The 23841-nt window shown below is 39.9% G+C and overlaps 1 protein-coding gene across 3 annotated transcripts; it reads right to left on the bottom strand.

Moving 5' to 3' along the window:
* Positions 1-12497: 12497 nt before the first annotated feature.
* Positions 12498-22659, bottom strand: LOC122771323 (zinc finger and SCAN domain-containing protein 2-like). 3 transcript variants are annotated; one of them, XM_044028838.1, is made up of 5 exons: positions 21950-22659; positions 20935-21026; positions 20666-20774; positions 19203-19985; positions 12498-12977 (listed from the first exon to the last, which is right to left on the bottom strand). In XM_044028838.1, exons 1-5 carry the CDS (start codon positions 22218-22220, stop codon positions 12802-12804), a joined length of 1431 nt encoding a protein of 476 aa, XP_043884773.1. In that variant the 5' UTR covers positions 22221-22659; the 3' UTR covers positions 12498-12801. The 3 variants fall into 3 exon arrangements, with proteins under 3 accessions (XP_043884773.1, XP_043884771.1, XP_043884772.1); XM_044028836.1 differs by lacking the exons at positions 19203-19985; positions 20666-20774; positions 20935-21026; positions 21950-22659 and adding exons at positions 15307-15433; positions 16018-16160; positions 16246-17093 and having other exon boundaries at positions 12498-13973; XM_044028837.1 differs by lacking the exon at positions 12498-12977 and having other exon boundaries at positions 17306-19985.
* Between the last annotated feature and the right edge of the window lie 1182 nt (positions 22660-23841).

The following is a 23841-nucleotide window of genomic DNA, read 5'->3' on the forward strand; positions in this document are numbered from 1 at the left end:
TTTCACTTTGTCCTCCTCTTCTTTCCCTTTTCAGAAAGGAAAATCTGCTGCCTTTCCACAAACACTATTATGTGTGTGTTTTTGTGTCACTGAAAGGTAATGGAATAACTGGCTCAACTGCAGCTAATCCGATCCGTCTCTCTCTCTGTCTTGCTTCCCTCTATCACACTCTCTCAGCGCAGCGAGAGACAGCCATGCATCTGCTGGCTCACAAACTGTCAATAGTTTTACCCAGATAGTGGCAGCAGGCTTAGCCAGGGAAGGGAAACGTAGCCTTGGCCTTTTTTCTTTCCTTCTTGGCATCCACAACAAGTCATCTAATAGGTTTTCAGCCTGATGAACAGAGCACAGCTGAAGCAGTCTAGACACAGACAGTAGTTCATCATACTTGTGTTTCCTACACATTGCCAACAGTACACAAACACATACGCTGCAAAACTGAGTGGCAGAAATGCACATCAGAATGACTCTGCTTCCAATGCACGCTGGAGAAAAGCTCACAGGGAGGTGTGTGACATTTCTTCAGCCACTGCTGCTTGTTGTCCCTTGTAAGGATTCATTCCATCTGCTCTATTCCCGGGTGTGCAAGAGAAGCAAGCTGAGGTGTGTCTGCATGTGTGTGTGTGTGTGTGTCCCTTTGCTCTGGGTGCCTCACTTTGCTAAGAGAAAAAAAAGGGAAAACACAAACCATAGCTATCATCCTTCTCCACTCTCACGGACTGTCTCAACTCTTCTCTCTCTCTTGCTTTGCTTTACTGTCCCGCCTGTGTGTGTGTGTGTGTGTGTGTGTGTGTGTATGTTGGTGCATGTGTGTGTGTGGGTGTGTAGCCAAAGGGTATAGAACACTTCACAAAGCAGGAGAAGACCAATAAGTTGGAAAAGAGCAAAGCGAGAAGAAGCAGCCGCAGTGAACAGAAAAACCATCCTCTGCTTGATAGTCGCAGAATTTGAAGCCGGAGAATGAACTCACACTTGCAACATGTTTTCACCTTCAATTTGAATTTAAGCCCACACCTGACCTAGACCACACACACGCACATTCATGCACAGACACACAGAGTCAATCATCATGCCGTACATAAAAATAAATGATGGTCTCCAGCATTTCCACGGAGCAACACTGACCCCTACTGAATGCAGCCGTTTATTAAACTCACTGAGTCGGTACCAGTGCGAGTCTCCTCATCACAGCATTTCATACCAAGCCTGTGAAGGTTTAGACTGGAGGAATAATAGGTTTCTGAAGAACAGAGCCTTAAATGTCTCAAGAAATAACGACTAATTTTAGAGAAACACACGAAAATCTTCACTTTCTTATCTTTTATCTGAACAAACTAGCATATATCATATATTCTTACAAATACATCGGTGTGTCTCCACACAGACAGAGCAGGTTTTAACGAACAATTAGAGAGAATATGAATCACTGTGTTTGTAGATTGCTCCTGAACTCCTGAACTCTCCTGTCTTTTCACTTTTGTCCGACTCTCTCTCATTTGCGCTCCAAAGCTGTTAAAAGGCCACGTTTATCATGTTTGGTTTTAGCAGTATAAACTTTTAATGACCTCCGTTCCCACTCTCTTCAAAAGTAATGATTGCTCTGGATCGTGAGTCGATGTATGTCTCGCGCTGTGCTCAAGGAGCAGCGACGACATTTTCAAATGGCAGTCTGGGGACTTAGCAGCTGATTGAACCTCTAATACCAGTGTTTTGTTTTTTATTTTATTTTTGGAGCCATGAGCGTGTGTCTGAGAGAGGGGGAGAGAGAGACAGGTTCGCTTAAGACCTTCAATTTTATCAATGATGTTTATATTTTTTTGTTTTTAATTTAGATGGAAAAATATGTATGACTAAAATCAGGTGTCTATGTATTGTACGCTGGTGCTATGACATCTTTATGTTACCAAAGTTGTGAATTGGTTGTATACTGTATATAAAAATGAAAGGATAGTGTCTTGAGATTTTTTCACTCTGCACCCGTTGTCCATAAACGTCTTCTTTCTGATTCTGTGTGGATAAAAAAAAAAGCCAAATGTTACAAAACTCTTCTCTTAAACTCATTCTTGTGTGTACAAGCACTAAGATTCAAGTCAATGCAGTAAAATGACCCTCAAGGAAACATATCATCACACTGGTTTCGTATCATCACCAGTTCTATTCCAGTTTGATCGGATCGGTTATTGGACAGATGCAAATGTGACATCTGATGCAATCCAAAAAATCTTATGTATCACATGTTCACTATGCACAGTAGATACTTGAGTTTGATATCAGTATCGGACATGAAACCAAACATCTGCAAACATGACATCTCCATCAGCCTTGTGTGTATATTATTTGTATTGCTCCTGAGCACAAACTACTCTCAATAAAGATGGTGAACATGTTATAAACAGCTAACTGTTGACGCCAGCGTTTTGTCTCACACTGTACTCTTGAAAACTCAGTGTGGTCTGTTTTTTCATTCCTTGTTTGTACAAAAATGAAATATTGCTGTGGGACATGGAGTTTGTTGTTAGTTGTAACGTGTCAGCGAGACACATTTATCATTGTAGGTATGCAAAACTTAGAATAGGAGAATCTTTTTTTTATTGCATTTTCAGTGAAAAGGGAAACTTTCATGCAGCACGTTGAAAGTGTACTTTTACCATAAATTGCTATCTCACTTGGAAGCTTGTGATTATGCTTAATTATACACACTTAATTAGTCCCGGAGTAAAGCACAGATGGGACAAGACTTAAACCAATTCTGTGAGTGTAAATATACTTTAAAAAATCCCTGTTATGTAAATTCTGGCACAGAAGCAACATTTCTGCTTCTTGTCAAGGACATAGAGCAAGTAGTTAAACATCGTAATAAAACTGCTGCCCGATGACAGTGATGACAGGAGTCACTGCGCGGTGGGCGTGTGGGTGGGTACATGCCTACAGCTTAATGAGGGGAAATAACTAGTTGAAATGGCACTTTCCAGGATTTTGGGTGCTCGCAGTGCTGCTGCAAAATGACCAGTGCTGTGCCATCCTGGAAATGTTGCACCACAGCATAAGGGCTGCACTGTTGTTCTGCAACTCCGTGTCTATAAAAGCATCGAACGACACATTCGATGAAGGATGAATGTGGAGGCGTGGATGAGAGGCAGGGTCAGAGAGGTGAAAGGAGAATACAGGTTATTTGGAACAACGGGGGGGGGGTGCTGAGAAAAAAAACAAAAAACGGTGTAGAGATTAAATGCAATGGGCAGACACTGTGATGAAAACACTGCATTTAAAAAGGACTTTGGACAAAACAAGCTCACAATTTCAAAGGCAATGATGCAGTCGTGTTACATTAGGGTGAACACTGACTAGCACTGACGCTGGCAATCACTGTTTAGATGGAGGAGGTTTTCAAAAGCGACATCAGACAATTAACTGGGTTCAAAAGAGCAGAAGTAGTCAATGCCCAAATTGCAAAGAATTGATTGGTGACGCTGCATAAGTATTCACGGAGGGAGAACTGTTTTCATTTAATTGTGTCCATGACAACAAAGAGAAATTGAATCAGGGAGGTGGGAAGATGGCCATCCACACCCTCTACCAGGGTCACGTGTATTCTGTTTGTATCGAAGCCCAGTGGAATCTCACTGAATGTATGTCGTTAGTGAATTTTTTTGGGGGGAGTTTTTGCTGTTAAGATTTTGGAGGAAAGTGAACCCTTCCTCCAATTCTAGCGTTGCGTTAATGTATGAAGTTCTTGTGGGTGAGGTTTATTTGACATGAACAAAAATGTGCGGAGGAATCAACACAGACTACCTGTCTGGCTTTCAATTGCTTCTTAATTGGACTGACAAGCCAGCACGTAAGATGTGTGCAGAGGGGGCGTGGCCTGGCAGCTCGTTAAGCCTCATCGTCATGTCCTCCACCTTTTGCACAACTTGAATAGCTGTATTTATAAAGAATTAGGTGGATTCACCAAGGTCAATGATCTAACATGTCATACCCCAAAATAAAAGGGCTCATCTGTGAACGAACAACATTGCTGGTTACAAAAAATTGTAGACAGGAGAAAACAAAACCTATTTTAATTTAATAAACAATACAGATTAGTGATTGCGCCACACACAGCTGTGCACATCCACAGCTCTGTGACTCTGTTTATGTGCGCTGTGTGCGTGTGTCTGTGACTCTGTATATGCGCTGCTCTCACATAGCATTTCTGTGTGTGTGTGTGTGTGTCTTCGCCCGCAGTAAATACACTTGTGTGGCAGACTTGTGCTTTCCTTTCTCAGAAAGTATTTAGGTTTATGACAGTTGGTAGATTTGTCAAAAGTCGCCGGGCGTCTGTAAAGTCACTAAGTATGCACACGGAATTGGCACAAAACGTAAACAAACATCTATGATCATCTATGTGTCATCATAATCTGTTCTCAGCTGTTCTCCATCTTTGTTTTCATTTACACCAGGCTTTAATTGACTTCTTACTTGCCAGTCATGAACACAAAGGGTTTCTTTTAGAATCAACCTTGACACTGGACTTTCAACAAGCAATGGCTCTTTATTTGTAATGAATAACATTTAATAACACTAAAGACTGACCACGGGCTATGAAATTCCCTCGAGGGCTATGCATTTCCTTCACATTGATCGGTTAATACACCGAAAAAGCCAGTATGTCATCTATAACCATTCCATAAACTGCTATTGCATAACATATGATTGCAGTGACAATTATCATATTACACTGTTAGATGTACTCTTTCCTTGGTCGGAGAAAAAAAAGAAAGGTTGTGTATTGTTCCACTACACTGCTCAGGGAAACCTGGACCATCTCTTAGTTAGGCTGCGATAGAACTAGACTGCTGGGGGAATTCCTATGGTGCACTACACTCACTCTCTCACTCTGAATATGACTTTATTATATGTCATTCACTGTCTTCTTTCTCTCCCTCGTCTGTGTTTTCCTTCCCTTTCTCTGTGCCCTCATCTTGCAGCTCGCAGGATCCAGATCTAGTTTTGAGGCTATTATTATTATTATCATTATTCATTCATAGCATATCATCACCATTATTATAATTATGCTATAATTAAAGTTGATATCAGTTTTTTTATCAACAATCTCAGCTGCTGCTTATATAAATGACATCATAGTTCTATAAACATGTCATCACTGACTCAGAAATGTCCTGTCTAAACTAATAACTTGATATAATCGTTGTAAATCTGCTCCTGGTCTCTTTCCTCTGTCTCTACCTCTACTCCTTCTTGTCCTTTCTATCTATACCCCACCTCTCCTTTGTCCCCTATGTTTCCTTTCACCCCAACCGGTCGAGGCAGATGCTGCACACCTTTGAGTCTGGTTCTGTTAGAGATTTCTTCTTCAGTTTCTCCACTGATGCCTAGTGTTTGCTCATGAGCAAAGCGGGAGTATTTAAGGATTGAGACACGCCCTCTTAAAGCGCAGACCTTGGTCCGCATCTGGACCGAGTCAACCCAGAGCCAGCAGATACTTTGTGTGATTAACACAATGTGATAAGAATTGCAACAAGGTTTTTCCTCTTTCATTCACTGCACTAAGTGCACTTACACACACAGTAAGACAAGCTTTTATGTGTTTTCAGAAGCTTCTGCTAAAGTGGAGGAACAAACAGACATCAAACTGTGAGACTGGCAGCGGAAAGAGTCCGAGCTATTACTGCACAAACACACACACGGTCCATTGACAATGAGTGTGGATCCCACCAGAATGCTTGACTCTGTTTCACAGCTGTCCTAATCCACCCACTTATGTGCAAAGAGAGACAGATAAATACAAATAATTTCCCTTTCCATACACATGTTCAATTGTCAAGTGGGTACTGTCAGTCTCTGAGGCTGTGGGTACAGCAATGCTTGTTTGTGTCCAGGGATAATATTCACAGTGTATGTTATCTTACCACCAGGAGTCTTCCCCATGGCACTTAATGTTTTCTGCTAAGAGTTTACTCTTGAAATGTAGTAAAAAAGAAAAGGATGCTGAGAGCAATGTTTAACAAAGAATGAAGATCTCCGAGCTTAAAAGGAACCATGCAGTTGACCTTGCTCCTTTAGTCACAAACCTCACAAGCAAGGTCACCTGTTGTTCAAGGAAGCTTTTGCAAAGGGAAGAGATGTTTGTAACTTTGACAGAAACAGTAATACAAAATCAAGACTCTTTGAGGCCACTTAATTCGGTACATGTACTCAACTGCTTGTTGATGCAAATGTCAGTCAATCTTGCTTAAGAAACTTGATTCAAGTGACCTTGAACATGTGACAGTTTCAAAAACTGCTCAACTGCTCTGGGGAAAATATCCAGTACTGTGGGCAAAATGCCTCGCTAATGCCAGAAGTCAGAGGAGAATAACCACAGTGGTTAACCAACCAAAATAACAACCAAAATATGCAGAAGAAGTGTTCCTAATAATGTGACCTGCATGTGTTTTTGTATTTTTACAGCTGAAACAGAAAAGTTTTTGGCCTAAATGTGTCATTATGACGTTCAAACTGATTAAACTGATTGCATTGCGGGATGGTGAAAATGATGCCATCTGTGTTTGTATTGAGTCCCATATAAGCCTTGATTATTCTTCTCACCACTGGGAAAAATGATGATTCAGTTTTTCTGCGCAGAGCAACTGAATTATTCTGTCTGCTCATGAGAAGACAGAAAGGAGAGAGAAGGCGGTCATGCAACATTAAGGATCCAAATGCTGCAAAACAACAAAGTAGAAAAAGAAAAGTAGGGGTGGATCAAAATATCCATTTGGTGATATATCGTCGTCCATCCTCGTGCAATGCGATACTCACAAATTGGCAAAAATGTATATTTTAATTAATAAATGAAGGCGCTATAAAGTCCCTGGCAGTTTCACTCGCCAGACAACGCTACTTCATGTAATAGTGGTTTACGTTTAATACATAGACTTTATGCACTTATGTTCTCCACGTTGTGAATAAATGGAGACATTTTTTTAACTTAACTTTTGTTTTGTTTTCTTCAGTTAGACAGATATCGCGATGCATCGCTATATGATTGTCTTGCAATATATTGATGACGACAGAATTGTTGTGTGATGATAATATTATTAGTAAAGTGGCTCATGTATTACACAACATATTGGGAGGTCCCTTGTGATTCCCACCTCTAAGGCATTATACGACATGATAATGACCATAAGGTGAGATAAGATACAGTATAATAAGAAGATACAATTTGATGTGATGCGGTCTATTCATTGTATCAGTATCAGTATCAGTATCTATATTCTCTCTGAAACATTAAACAAATGGGCGCATGTGTTTTTTTCCAAATTGACAAATCACAAACTCAAAAGGACAAGACTGAATTTAGTAATAGCATCAAGTCCATCACGTCTGTGCACAGTCCTGGTAAAAGTTTCACTGAGCACAAAGCCAAATTGAGAAGGTTCTTTAAAAACAGCCTCTGTTCATAATAACTTAAGAGAGACAAGGAAAGTGCTGTATCTTCACAGCCATGCTTATTCTTTGATACACAATAAAAAAGAAGGTGAAGCTCAAGGACTTTAAACTCCTCTCTTAATGGATCTGCTGGACTTACAGGAAACAGGAATAAGAGTTAGAATGAAGAACACATCAAAGTTCAATTTCTTCTGCCTGAGCTGCTTTTATGAAATATGAAGGTGTTCCCTTGCAACACTCGGCATAAATTTTCCACGATGCACTCCATAGCCTGTTAAGCTCTGAATTTAATAATGGAAAGATTTGACACAGAGGAGAGAAACTACACGTCTTTTAAAAAGAATAGCTATTAATTCAAATGGCAGGAGGCATTATTTTCTAAGTCCAGTCAGGCACTGCTCATATTACAGATTGCCTCGTAAATTTCAAAATCACAAGGTATGGTGTGTCAATCCTGTGACATGTGCATTTGAGATTAAAACTATTTAGTTTAATTCTGCGTCTTCACACAAAGCAGTAGTGTAGCATTGAAGCATTTCGTCTGCTTCCTTTCCTTGTGCACCTTGGTCACTGTTTGGAAATTGTTATGACCCATGGTCATATGTGTTCACTTGTAGATCTCTCTCCCTCCCTCAGTGTGTGTGTGTGTGTGTTTAGGTTTGATGTGTGTGTGAGTGACTGAGGAAACAGGTGTTGCCATGTGATTTGGTACATTCAGTGAAACTGCATTGGTGCAGCAGACGACATTAACCCTTTTAAACTCCACCTGACACTTATCACAGCTTTGCTTCTTGATTATAAATCTATTGAATTTTTTGGCAAAATGTTTTATACATAAGTGGAAATTTGGCAATAGAAAACCTATATTTCTTGTTTTTGTGAAAGACATTGAACGTTACATACAAATCCTACCGAAATCTAACAATCAAAAGGCTTTGAAGACAGTTGATATCTTCTCTTATTTTAACGTAACCCCTTGTTTTTTAATTCTTTTTATGTTCCTTTTTGTTATATGTTTGTATATTCTATATGTTCTATGCCAGTGTTTCTCAATCCCGGTCCTAGAGACCCACTGTGTCACGAGGCGTCAGATCTGTTAGTGTTTTGTCCTGTTTAGTCAGTTCTTGTGTTAGTTTATGTTTAAAGTCACGATAACTTCATGTCACTTTTGGTGTTGGGTTTGATTTTCACTTCCCCTTTTATTTTGGTAAACGTCCATGTCTTCCTGTCGCGTTGTTTCTCCATCAGTCTTGACACATCTCCCCTAATTCCCTCATGCACTTCACCTGGTGAAGCCTTGAGAAATCACTCACACCTGCCCTTGATTCCCTCTCCCCTATATAGTGTCCCCAGTTCCTCGGTCACGTGCCAGTGTGTTGTTTATGATTCCGAGAGAACGCATCAGAGTCCAAGCCTGTTTTGCCTTTTGTTTAATATCTCCATTGCCAAATATAGTCAAGTTTATTTTCTCCTTCTAAAAAGAAGTGATTTTGATTTTGCCTTGTTATGTCCTTCAAGGCAAAACAATAAATACCCTTGAATCATTCATCGTGCCTCCTGTCTCGTGCACTTGGATCCAAGCAGTGTATTCACCCTCCCTAGCACACTGCATGTTTTAGAGGTTTCCTTGCTCCAACATGACTGATTCAAATAAATGGGTCATTATCAGGAGTTGACCCTGCACACTGCATGTTTTAGAGGTTTCCTTGCTCCAACATGACTGATTCAAATAAATGGGTCATTATCAGGAGTTGACCATTTGAATCAGGTGTGGGAGGTTTTTCTGCACAAACCATTGGGGCCCCGTGGTGATCAGGGTCTGGTTTTTAGGTTTAGGGAAAGATTATGGTTATTAGCCTTTATTGTCATGGTAAAACAATACAGGTTATTAATATTAGGGAGCAATTATGGTAAAAGTATAAGAATGACTGGATCCTGCAGCCAATTGCTTTTGGTTGTTTATTTTTAGGAACTTAGAACTACTTCTAGATTATTTTTTCATGTTTACACACGAGATGCTGTGGTGACCCTTAAAGAGAGAAGCCAAAAGAAGAACACACATGATTTTGAGATGCTGTGGAAGGTTTTACTTATTTTCGTAAAACAATATATCACATCCTGCACCCTTCTTAATCCCAGTGACTCTCCGACAGCTCTTAGTTGGTGAAACATACAACAAAGCACTGGAAGCTGGCTTTCTCGCTCAGTGATACTTCAGTAAGAGTTGCCAATTTATACAAAACCTGTAACAATATCATACGTACGTGCTCCATCACCGCCCAGATCCATGGACTCCCTTTCTTTGTATAACCTTTTCCATTCCAGTACGTTGCCTTTTTTTTTCTAAGCAAATCCAATTTAACAGCAGCTCAGTTGGTAGCTTTTAGACGTGGCCAGCAGCAGAGACAAACAGAGCAAGGCTTCACACAGAAACGCAGCCTCTTGTTCATCACAATACTGCTGCCTCAGGGTGACCATTCTCTGAAGGGCAAGAGAGGGTGCATGCACACGGAACACAGAATGCTACCACTAAGGAGAGTGGGAAATGAAAATAAAAGTACTCGGTTGGTATGTTTTTTTTCACTAATTACACATCATCAAAAGAAATATGGTCCAATTAGAGGAAACACAGGAGTTTCATATATACTATATATTATAACTCCTTTTTGTTTGTATGCACTTTCATTCAACTGAAACCCAACAGGGTGGTTTTACTATTCCCCTCACACAGCCACCATTATCTGTAATGCTCATTGCTAATTCCGCTAAGTAAAGGTATTTCTCATTCGCTCATTTCTGCAACTTCTCTTGTTATTGGATTCAAACATGAAGAAGAAGAGATATCATCTAGAACTGAAGTGCTGCTTCAATCTGTGTGTGTGTGTGTGTGTCTCTGCAAGCTCTTTTTCTCACCTTGAAAATAAGATTAAAATGTTATCAGCTGTTCCACCTGCACCGACCTGCTCTGACTCAACAGATACAACACATCATACTTATTGCTGAACGTGAGCTATAATATAACTCTAACACACACAGGCTCCAGCACACAGATCAACATAAGACAGCATCTACAGGCACTGCCATTTTTTGTATTTGTAAAAATTGAATTATTACTGTAATGATGAGGCTTACTTTATAGTTCTGTTCCATTAATGCATTAGAAGACTAGAAAACATCTGAAAATCACTGCTGAGGATATTTGGACACAATCAGGTGGAAGGCTGACACCAAGTGGTCAGTTGGGATACTGCAATATTGTTATAGAACATGACTATTGCGTTTTTCTTTCTTTGCTTTAAAGAGCCGTATCATCATAAACATCAGAGTGTGCATTCATTCTTGACTCTAAACATCCTCCAAGTACTCTCAGTTGTTCAACTGACACTTTTAGTTCAAGTACTCTCAAGAGCCAAATGCACTTCACTGAGGGTAAAGACACATTAAGTTAAGTTAAGGGTTAAGGTTCAGCAGAATAGTATACTCAGCCATCATTACTTTCTTTTGAAATGACTAATTTAATTAGCTTTTTGGGGAAAAATAAAAAAAAAAGAGAAATAGTAAACCTTGATCCAATATTGTGTATCTGTCCCCTTGTTCACATTAATCTGCATTAATCTGAGCAAAGTGTCATTTGCTTGTTTTAACTCTTGATGCTACCAAGAGTTTCAGTGCCTATCATAAGTATTCACCCCCTTGGATGTTTTACCCTTTTATTGCTTTCATAAATCAATCATGGTCAATAAAATTTGGCTTTTTTTCACACAAAAATATATTGGAAAAAACTTTAATGTCAAAGTGAAAACAGATTTCTATTAAGTAATGTTAATGAAACAAAAATATATAAAGAAAAAGAATTGTTTGCATAATTATTCAGCCCCTTTTTCATTTAATGGTCTTATTTAATAGAGGTCCATCCAATTGGTGCCAATAGTCTCACAATTAGTGAAATGAAGATCACCTGAATGGTGTGGGTGTGTCTCAAGTGATTGAGGTATAAAACACCTGTGTCTGAAGGGTCCAGAGACCATTACACCATGGAGACAGAAGAACACTCCAAGCAACTCAGGGAAAGAGTTATTGAGAAGTACAATTCAGGGGATGAATACAACAACAATTCCAAGGCATTGAACATCCCCCGGAGTTCAGTGAAATCAATCATCAAGAAATGGAAGGAATATGGCACATGTGTGAATCGAGCTAGATCAGGCCGCCCTTGTAAACTGAGTGACCGTGCAAGTAGGAGACTAGTGGGAGAAGCCACCAAGACCCCTACGATCGAGTGGAAGAAGATTCTTTGGTCTGATGAGACCAAAATTGAGCTTTTTGGCCATCGGACAAGACGTTATGTTTGGCGGAAACCAAACACTACACATCACCAAAAACACACCATCCCCACTGTTCTCCAATGTTCTGGAGTGGTCGAGTCAAAGCCCAGACCTCAATCCTATAGAGAATCTGTGGCTGGACTTGAAAAGGGCTGTTTATGCCCGATACCCCTGCAACCTGACAGAGCTTGAGCAGTTTTGCAAAGAAGAATGGAGCAAAATTGCAGTGTGCAGATGTACAAGACTGATTGAGACTTATCCACACAGACTCAAAGCTGTGGTTGCAGCCAAAGATGCATCTACTAAATACTGACTTGTATAAGGGGGGTCAATAATTATTTTTGTTGATATCATTTTGTTTCATTAACATTATTTATAGAAATCTGTTTTCACTTTGACATTAAAGAGTTTTTTCCAATAACTTTTTGTGTGAAAAAAGCCACATTTTATTGACCACGATTGATTTATGAAAGCAATAAAAGGGTAAAACATCTAAGGGGGTGAATACTTATGATAGGCACTGTATCGTTTGAAATTTAAGAACATTATTAATTATTCATAAATGCATCAATAGCAACAAATAACGTATAGAATTATTTTTTAAAAAACATATAAAAATGTGCTTCCACTGCTCAATTACTCATCGTAACCAAATGAACATGGGTCTCGATCCATGGCTTCTGTTTTTGTGTGCATTGGCATGTTTCGATCGATATAATCAAACATTGTTAGAAATCACAGAATAAATAACATTTTATTGACAAAAAGTGAGAGTTGCTCTATCATTGTGCACAACACATTTCACAGCACATGACCTTTTTTGTCCGTACATTACATTAAAACACCTTCAGCAGTTTGTTTCTCAATGAAACTTTCTGGAATGCACAGAAATCACTTCAAAAGACAAGTACACGAGAAGCATTTTCGCAGTGTATCACAGTGACTGTATTACAATGCACAAGAAACTGTGTTAAATCCTCTTCTCACAAAAAACACACACTGACTTTTATGTATTTTTTTTGTCCGTGGTTGTTCGCCATCATACATCCAGGTGGATCCTCTGATGACGCTTCAGGTTACATTTCTGTGTGAAGCGCTTGCCACACGCCAAGCAGCAATACGGCCTCTCTCCGGTGTGGACCCGCCGGTGAGCTTTGAGGTTGCTCAGCTTGGTGAAGCTGCGACCGCAGAGGGAGCAGCAGAAAGGCCGCTCCCCTGTGTGAGTCTGCAGGTGAGCCTTCAGGTTGCTGGGGTGAGGAAAGCACTTTCCACACTGGCCGCAGCGCAGGGCGTGCCTGGGCCCTGCATGAGAGTCTGGATGGAGTATGTGGTCGACATGTTGGGAGTTGGCAGACTGATGCTGGGATCTGTTGCCGACCCAGGGAGCAGCAGTTCTGCTGAGTGCTGCAGCTTGTTTGTCGCTCAGGTGAACCCGCTGTGCTGAGAGTGGAGGAGGCAGAGAGGATTTGGATGTGGAGGGACATCTGTTGAGAGGATTTGGGTTCATAACTTGAGAATGAGCTCTAGATAATGCTACTGTGGTATTGTTTGAGAGTGTCTGAGGGTTTTTTCTCATCGGTCGGTGGAGGTGCTGTATAGCAGCTTGCAATTTGAGACCTGCAGTTGTTTTGGGATGCAACTTCATGACCTCCTGCACTGTGCCTTTATGGGAAATGTGTTTGTGTTTGTGTGCTGCTGAGTTGGGCCTGTGCTGTTTTACTGAGCATGAGATGCTAGACTTTGGCATTTCCTTCTTTTTCATACACTCACCTTCCTCACACCCGTCAGAATCAGCAATTACCTCCTGTTTTATTGTCACACCCAACGATGTGGTTGACGTTCCTGAAGTAGAATTCTGATCTCTGTCTGGAGTAACCTGAGCATGGACATGTGAGAGTACAGACTCAGACAGCTCGTGTTCCGTACACTTCAGAGAACCTGTCATATTCCCTGAATCGTGATCATCCTCAGGCCCAAGTGTGTGATTCTGCAGAAGCCCAGACCAGCCAGTGTCCATTTCCAAAGATGAGACATCTGATAGTTCTGCAGGCATGCGAGTGTCCTCCATTTCTTCAGGAAAGCCGAAGCCAGGTGATATCGGTGGGCTTTGCTTCATCATATTCCTCAATACTTCCTCACTGTTTTCATGACTCGGTTTCAGTTGCATCTCTGTCAGCTCGGGTGTGCTTTGGGATTCAATTCCTACTTTGCCTGGAAAATAAGCAGAAACAAGGGTTATATTAATGAATTAAATTGCCTTATCTAAAATGTAAACCATTACCAGAAAAAAAACACTTGGTTGGTGTGAGTGAGTTCAGTCCAATAAAAATCTGAATACATAATACTCCATCTACTGAAATTGTTTTCAACTAAATAAGCCTTTACTATGTAAGAGGATTGATGATCTAATTCTGTTTATTGCAGAAGCTAAGTGTACTGAGGCAACATAAATTTGAGACTGCCTGCATGAGAAGATATTAACCTTTCTATACACAAGCCACAGAGACAAATGCATCCTAAGGTCTATGAGCAACAGGGGAAAAGTGAAAACAATCCCATAAGCAAGGGTCAAGAAGCACATTGGGTAAGGGGGAGTTTGACATTTCTCAACTAAACTATGATATATGTGCAATGGCATTATATTGTTATTAATGGAAAGTAAGTTTTTAAAAGTTTTTAATTATTTGTATTTATCGTCATGCTGCCTTGAGGTGAGTTTTTTTATTTTCATAGCCTATTAAACCACAATGTGTTAAATTTATCAACACTTATTGGTAAAGTTTTGCAGCTGAATATCGCTCACCTCACCCTTCCCTTCCAAAGTGTGTTGGGAGAACCTAAGTAGAGAAATCCTTCCGCCAGAGATAAACAAACATAGGCAAAAGTATGGTTCATTATTTCTGAAATATGTGGTACTAAATACACACAGTATGTAATTTCTTCAGCTCAAAGTCTCTAACTTGAAACAATGACAAAAGTCCTAGTTTGATGACATAAGGAAGCAGCGTGGAATCATGGGAATTGTTAGAAGAAATTGTCATTATAAGGTGAATATGGATTTCTACAGATTTAAAGAGTGTTGAATATATTTTATGAATATTTAACATGAATGAAGAAATGTTACTAATTAAATATTTAGGTCATAAAATGTCCAATGATATGTCATCAGAGATTAAGGAAACAAGTTCCATTTAAATACTAAAACAACAGCCTTTATATTCAAAATGTACATTTAATTTGACAGCCTGCAAGCACTGGTTAGGTTTTGTATACATGGACTGAATATTGTAGTCTTTACAATCTCTTATGTTACTTCTTTTGATGTTTCCTTTATTGTTCCTGAATTCCTGACAAAGACAAAAACTCACAGATCACATTAAACCGGCTAAAACCAGATAACAATGTTATTGTTGTGGTTTAATCTGTGTATGTGCTATTGGGATTATTTTTTTTACATCTTGAAAATGTTATCAGAATCAGCTTCTCAATGCCAAAAACAATGTGTGATGAGGAGAGAAATGGACCCAAATGAAACAACACTCACCATCAAGAGTACTGCTCCACCCTCCTAAATGCACAGATGAACAAGACGGCTTATTAACAACCTCTTCCTTCACATCCACAACAGTTACCACGTCCTCTTTTTCTTCTGCTGCCTGAAGAGGACATACCTGTAGAACGACATATTACAATAAGAATTACTATTCTACTATGATAGAATTGCCTTCAAATGCAATTAACAAAGGTTCAATATCTATATATAGACCTATATATAGACCTATATATGTATGTATATATATATAAATATATAGAGAGAGAGCGAGATAGATAGATATTTTGCAAACAACACATGATCGCTTTTACCTCAGATTTTCATTCATTTTCTATCCTTTAAGAAATTTACACAGTTTACTAGTTTCAATTTTCACTCAAAACCAATCTTAAATCATCATAAATGTATGAAAAATAAAAAAAATAAACTACAGTGACATTAAAATATGTTTGGACATACTGTCCAGCCCCAGTAGCAATATGGCGGCCCTGCCAGCAGTGATAAGAACCTGTACAGTTCATCTACACTTTGCACATTCACACTTTGTGTGACTTTGAATGTGGTTTACAGTATACAGTTTTAAACTTCAACTTTAACTCAGGAGCACAAATTAGTATTTATTTAAGGGAACAATTATGATGACAATTCTCAATACTGACAGATCATCTTTATCTTGGCCATATCGTCTAGCTATGTTCCTACCTGTGTTTGCCTCTCAGGGCTGGGAATTTGTGAAGGATCCTCCTCCTCCTGTGGCTCTGACACTGCTATGACTTCTTGTCTGTGGCTTCTTGTCCATCTCTCAGTACTGTCGTCTTCCTTCACACCACAGCCCCTCAACACGTCTAAAAGTTAAGCAACACAGTACTTTAGTGACAAAAGATGTCACCAGAGTTATGTCAGCACTCATGTGTTTCTGATTTTACCAACCTTGTTGGTCATTAGATCTTTCCCCTGCAGGGGCGGTGCACAGTTTCACATCCCTCTTGGTACAGTCCACACACCTTCCAGTATTTTCTCCATGTTTAGCCTCATGATCACTTAATTTCTTTTCAGTCCACTGAAGCCGCATCATCAGAGACTCCACCTCCTGCCCCCTGCGCTTCACCTCTTCCAAAAAGCCTTCCTCCACCAATCTCGTCACCTCGTACATGGCTGTCTTCACCACCGTCTCCATTACATCCGAGAGCTGAGTCTGAAAGGTCACTAACAGACTGTCCAGGTGCGACATGGTAAACTCCTCCAGTGCCCGATCGAAAGCACACAAAAGCAAACAGGACTCCACGTGTTTGTAAAATAAACAAGGAGGACAGACAGAGTTGTCCTCATGGAAAACTCTACCACATATTGTGTGGGTTAGGCCATTATCGTAAAGCAGTGTTTATCCAGCTACACATGTTACTGTTGAAGCTGTTTTATAAAACGAAACGAACTGAAATCCACTCGATTCCAAACGTTAAAATGTCAACTTAACAGAACCCAGCGTGATGTTACTGATGTCAATCGCCTTCATTCCAGCTCCAGCTATCAGCTAGCTAGCTTCACGCTAGCACCCGTATGCTAACAAACGTAAACAGCATCGAAGAGTCAACAACACGTGTACAACCACTGGCTATAAAAGCATAAGCCGAACCTAACCCTGTCGCTCTATTTGGTTTCCACAATAACGACTGTGTATCAGATCGAGTTCATGTATACTGTCTTGACATTTAATCCGAGCTAGACATGAAACAATCTTGTTTTTGCCCGTGGCGTCATGCGTGACGCTGTACGGTGGCCTTGCCTGGAAGTAACAAAACGCGTATTCAAAAGTGAAACCTGTGCGCTGCGCCAAGTGGGAAATGTAGAACTCAATACCAATGACACCATGCAAGTTATATTGCGCTGGCTAAGTTTCCATGTAATAAAATATCATAACGTTTTACAGATCAGCCTTTTATTATTTTTAATAACCGCTCATACAAAATTATAGTCAGCAGACAAGGTAAAATAAAAAGTACCAAACTCACCACCATTAAGTCACTTTTTTGTCACTGACCCAAATATATGCAGCATAGAATGTAGTCCGATTACTTTTTATATAATTTCATTTCCCTGTAACCTTTTGCACAGTGATTAGGATTTTTTTCCCTTCTTCTTTTAAGACTCTTTTTTTAAGAGCTGCATTTTATACAGGGGCCAGGTTTATGTCTAACATCCACACTCACCATATTATATTGAGTAGGTACATTTCACCAGTCAGGGCTTGTCCCTACTAATAATGTTTGATTCAGGATTGTTTTTAAAAAATTGTGTTAACCTTGTGATTTAGGTGCATTGTGTATTGTCAGTGAGCAACTGTAATGGACCCTGATGCAGGGCAAGATAGAGTGCTTTCTGTAGTTTATTTAATGAATTCATTTATCTCCTACACTGTGTCCATTTTTCTTCCAGGTGTGACTTCACTTTCTTTCACTTAAGTATTTAATCTTGGTCTTTATTTTAAACTCCGCCACTGATGTCTCTTAATTGCAAACTGTTGATTTCTTGTGCAAAAGTTACAAGTAAGTCTCCTTTTGCATTGAACAGATTGGTCAGATTGTAAAGATACTATAAAGGGTGTAGATCAATAGAAATATCGCTGACTGCTAGTTCCGGAGTACTTCTTACCCTCCAAACTCTTGATCATGCTGACCTGGTGTCTCCACTGTTACTCCTCCCAGTTATTTTACATTTATGCTCCCCAAACATCTTTTCTGATTTGCTGGTCAAATTAACAATATGCATCATATCTATTTGGTCTGCTTAGGTACTGAAGCCAAATAAATTCAAATATACAGTGCATATATCATTAGTTTCTGCTGTACTTATGCGTTACTTTGCCAGTTTTTCTGTAGTATTTTTCAAGAACCATTGCTTGTCCTTTTGTCACATGGGCCACACTTGCTAGAATTTTATTTTAAGGCTTTATACACTCTGGGGAGATATTCTTTACTGTTTAAAAGTAAACCACTGCTTAGTGTTGTGTAGACACTTGGAGACCATGTTTAAGTGACATCTATATACCATTCTACACCTTATAGTGCAAAAATATCTTTGTCTTTAAGAAGTCTTGTGTTATAATAAAAAAGAGCATTCTCAGAAACATGCCTTGATTGAAAAAAAAAAAAACAAACATAAAAAGAATTGAGATTGAATCTCATGAATTGGTATTTACAGACAATGATGAAATACAGCAACAAACTTTTACTTTCATTCTGAAACCGTTATGTAGTCACATGGATGATACTACGCAGTGTTTTCAGTTTTATTTTTTTGAACAAATAGATGTTTGTTGTTTTTGACTGGCACTTTCCTCAGCAACTATATGGTTTGTGAATTACAACCAGCGAAAAGAAAATAACCAGACCACAAGGTACCACTTTGGGTTGTAGCGATAGTGATACAGAAACAACTATGACTCAAATACAAACATTCATTTAAATATTTTAAATTAATTTTGAATGATGTCACACTCTTGACTCAAACTTTAAAATGCAGGGAAGCCCTTTAAATCTAGTTTTAAAGGGCTGGCACGTGTTTTCGCTGGTGTGACTTCAGATGATCTAGTCGTTTGAAGCTGAGACCACAGACAGCACAGCAGTACGGTCTTTCCCCTGTGTGGGTGCGCTGGTGAACCTTCAATATGTCCGCCCGTGTGAAGCTCTTATCGCACATTGTGCAGCGATGAGGTTTTTCCTGTGTGTGAATTCTGCGATGGAGCTTCAGATTCCAGAGACGGCTGAACTTGTTCCCACAAACGGTGCAGCAATACGGTTTGTCAGCTGTCCGGCCACATTTATGCATCTTAAGATCAGAGAAGGAAGGGAAACTTTTACCGCAATGGCTGCAAAGGTGGAGCCCCTGACCAGAGTGAATCCTCTGGTGGACTTTGAGGTTACAGGCTTGGGTAAATGTCTTTCCACATTGGGTGCAGGAGTATGGTGACCCTTGTCCGGGGCCTTTATGCATCTGTTTATGAGCCTTAAGAGAGGTGGAATCTGGGAACGACAAGCAGCACTGATGACATGTGTGTCTCCTACCACCTCTCCCAGCTGCCTGATGCTGTAACCTCCCTCCGAGGTTTAAGGTATCACTGTATGTATCTGAGACCCCATAGATATCCTTGGTGCCGTCTAAAGACTGGTCATTTTGAAAGCCCTGGCCCTGGAATCTGCCTCCTGAATCACCTGAGTACAGTATACTTGGGTCTTGTAGATATCCTTCCTCATTAATCAATAAACAGCTGAATTCTCCACCTACATCAATGTTAGTCTTTGAGGGTGAGCCAACAGGTGAACCTCCACCTGTCTGGTACATTTGATGCTCAGTTCCTTCAGGTGCCTCTACATCCCCCTCATAATGTCCCATGTAATTCAATTCCTCACCCAGGTGGGATGGTGATCCTTGTAACTGATCTAAATTACCCATTTCTATCATGTTGGCATCGTCATAGCCAGTCTTGTCAATGTCGCCCAAGCCTTCCATGCTGTATCGGTTCTGGAAAAGAGGTTCAGATGGGTCACCTGAGTGTCCTTGTTGCTCTGATTGAACTCTCTGCTCAAAGCCAGCTTCCCAGTTCACTTGGCACTTTGGGATCTTTTGGTCACTGTAACGTTTACTGGGCCCCGGCACACCTGCTGTATCCGTTTCTGTCCAATGAAAGAACAAAAAGAAAACATGGGCACGGGGAATTCTATGACACATCATGTGAACAAAAAATAATGACAATGCCTGTGTTAAAAAATTCCAATCAAGCAGTAAAAGTGTATCTGACTTCTGCTGGTGGTTGGCAACTTATATTTAATCTAGAGTGGACAATCTTCAAGGGATATTCACCATCATGTCCTATGTTTTAAAATAACATGTCTCTGCTCTTATGTAAGAGTGTTAATGTTAATGGATGAGCAGGACAGTTTAACTGACTGTGTGGATTAGGAGAAATGTATACATTGAAAACTGTTTTTGTATTTTGGGTTTGAGAACAGTGTAAGGACCCCATTGTTTTTCTAGTTACAATTAACATGAATGATCCCTCAGTCAGGTCTGATAGATAGTATACAAGTAATGTTGCATCAGTTCTGTTCAAGAAAATCAAACAGAGGCAGAATAATAACATCAACAACAACAACAATCACCAGTAGTTATGCACTTCAGCTTTAAATGGTGTGCTTTATTTTTATTTGATATGAAAGCACTTTCAATGAGCATGAAGTGAAAGCACATCATTTATTTATTAATTGTTTTTTTATACCAAAATGTTTTCTCTTCTCTCTCCAAACTACTAATTTTGAGCTTTTTAGAAACTTTCGGGATCTGCATACAGACTGACCATCCAAATGAATTCCCCATCTCTCTTGAGACTCAGTGGTTTCTGGTGGGATGTGAAGGGCTTCCTCCTTTAACAGTCTATCCAGATTTTCACCTTGTACACCAGGAGACTAGTAGATAAGCAGAATGACAGCATTAATACAGGAATATTGAGGGGCTCTGTGTTCTTAATATTTTAAACACTGTGACCTAAATTTAAGAAGTCAATTTACTGTAATAAATCGTCCATATCCGAGTTGTCCTAATTGTGCAGTGGTCCTCAGGTCTTACCTCATCCACTTCATGATCAGCTGTCTCTTTTTCAGTGCCCTGAGAGCCACTTATTCCCTCTTGCAGCACACTCTCTTGTTTCAGGCTTCTCTCTGGAACAAAGAGAGAAAGTTTCTGTGATGACAATATGACAGACCTATTATGCCATTGTAAAGAGATTAATTTTCCTTTTGATGTGAAAAGAAGTGAAAAGAAATCAAAAGATTCAGTCCCACAGCACACACAACCGTTATGTTCCAAACTGCCATTGCTGTCCATGGTGGTAATCACTTTCCCTTTGACCACTGGGGTCAAGCTATCTGACACTTGTCTCTCTGTGGTCAACCTATCAGACACTGAATTGTTAATGCCTGAATTACAAAGGGTTTTATGGTAAAAAAAAGAAAGAGAAACGAGTGTCGGATAACTTGACCGCGGTCCTTTGACCTGTCCTCTCGACTTTAAAAATACAACAGCCAAAGTAAAATACACACCATTGTGTAAAAGTCTGCACAATATCAGCATTGTCACAATTCTCAAATATATATCTAAATTTGGTCAGTATTGATAATTATTACAATAATTTTCAGATAACTAAGAAATTAAATGTTGCTCCTTGGTAGAAGCTGAAGTCTTTACAACTCGAGTCTTTACAAACCAAATTCAACAAACACTTGTTAACCCAGGACACATTTTATACATCTAAGGCAATACCTTTAATAGCAATTATGTAATGTCCCTTGGAGTGTTTTGCACTGAATAAAATTATATTGTGAAATACATAGTTATTGAATTATTGCCCAGCCCAGTCAGGGTGCAATATCATGTACATTCAGTGCAGAGTGGCATTTCAGAGTGAGTGTGTGTGAACCTGTTTTGGCTTTAAGTTTAATTTTAAATATTTTTGTTAACAATATCAATTGTTTCATAACCCACTATCGTGAGATTTCACAATTCCGATTCACATTCACAATGTGTCAAAACGAATGACAAATAATGACAAATAATGCCAAAAATGAGCAGGAGAGAGACTCACCCGTGTCTCTGGGTCTCTCCTCATCAGAAACCCCGACTCTACCGCAGTCAGAGCACCTCAGCCCCGGCCTCCTGTCTCCCTCTCTTTCCTTGCGTCGACACTCTGACCACCTCAGTCGCCTCTTCAGAGTCTCGACCTGCTCCCTGCACCGCGTCACCTCTTCCAAAAAACTTTCCTCCACCAGCCGGGTAATCTCGTACATGGCAGCCTTGAAGACTGTCTCCATGACACCGGAGAGCTGAGACTGAAATGTCACTACAGTATCGGCCATTACGGCAATGATGTCGTGACAAGTGTGGACAGTTCACAGGAAACAAAATAGGAAACAGCTCTGGACCGGTGTTTAACAAGAGCAACGCTGAATGTATGTCAATTTCTCAATCTCACCTCCCAATTTTAGCGACTATTGATTAAGAATGACAGTGTGGTTGTGTTCATTACCCTGAACCTTATGTAAAACAAACTATAGCGTCGTTATAACGCCAGTATTAGCCAACAAGCCCGCTGCATATTTTTTTTGAAAACTACCATTTGATGATGAACGACCGGAGACATAAAACTGCCACATTTTACTTGCATAGAGTTTATGTCAACAGCAGAATGCTGCTTTGTGGCACGCGCAAATTCCAGATTTCGCCGTAATCGAACAAGACAAGGTGCTTTTCTGTTGAGGTACCGCTGCGTTCCGTAAACAACCACACTTCCGGGATTTACAAGTACGGGCCGAGAAGTGGGACAATCCTAGTAATACTCGCGATTTGCAAATAGGTCTATGCACCGGATCTACATCACACATGCGTGGTCTGCCATCTTGGACTCTGGTACGGAATGCCACTTGGAAAAAAACACATAATAGTTTTGTGTTTCGCTTTGATGAATTAGCAATGTTAATATATGTTATATTTTGAAGAAGAAGACGCTTGACAAATGTGTTGTTAGTATTCAAATTGGGTTGCCATTAGTCAAACTCAATCCTATTCCTGGAAGTGTATACAGTGAAAATGATGACAGTGTTCATGGCCCTGCAGTGGATTGAGGACAAAAAAGCCACAACATACATCAATTTATTTGAGGGCCTGATATAATATGGGTGTCGGCACATGTAGGAGTGAGAGGAAATGGACACATTTGCAACAACAAAAAAAGATTACAGAGTGATAGCATAGCATTATTTTCACATTCAATTAGACAAAAATCTAATTTACAGTGTAGTAAAAGGCTATTGAAGACTGGCAAAATAAGTGGTACAAGTCATGTAGTCATGTAAACAAAGTTAGTTCATCAAAACAAAACATAGGGAGGTCAAGAATACAAGAAATAATTTGCAACAGAATCTTAGGTCATACTAATTAAGACCCTACGACCCTCATGTAGGGGATAAAGCGTTGGAAGATTAATAAGTGAGTAAGTAATTAAAAACAACACTCTCAGCATAATCGGAAACCATCCAAAAAGAGCTAATTAATAATTAAGTAATCATCATCATCAGCTACCGCTTTATCCTCCACCAGAGGGTCGCGGGGGGTGCTGTGCCAATCTCAGCTACATCGGGCGATAGGCGGGGTACACCCTGGACAGTTCGCCAGTCCATCGCAGGGCCACACACAGATAGAGACAAACAACCATTAACTCTCAGAGTGTCCAATTTACCTAATCCCCACATTGCATGTTTTTGGACTCCATGCAGAAAGGCCCTTGTTCCAACCGGGGCTCGAATCCGGGTCTTCTCGCTGCAAGGCGAGAGTGCTAACCACTAAGCCACCGTGTGACCCCACCTTTTTATTTTTAAAAGAACTGATGAACAGATTAGAGTACAATGTCTGATCCACACTCTGGGGAAGAAGGTGGTGGTAATGAATGCGAAGAAGAAATCTGGTCCACAAACATAATAC

Source organism: Solea senegalensis, linkage group LG6 (assembly GCF_019176455.1).
Source record: "Solea senegalensis isolate Sse05_10M linkage group LG6, IFAPA_SoseM_1, whole genome shotgun sequence".
NCBI classification, from domain to species: Eukaryota; Metazoa; Chordata; class Actinopteri; order Pleuronectiformes; family Soleidae; genus Solea; species Solea senegalensis.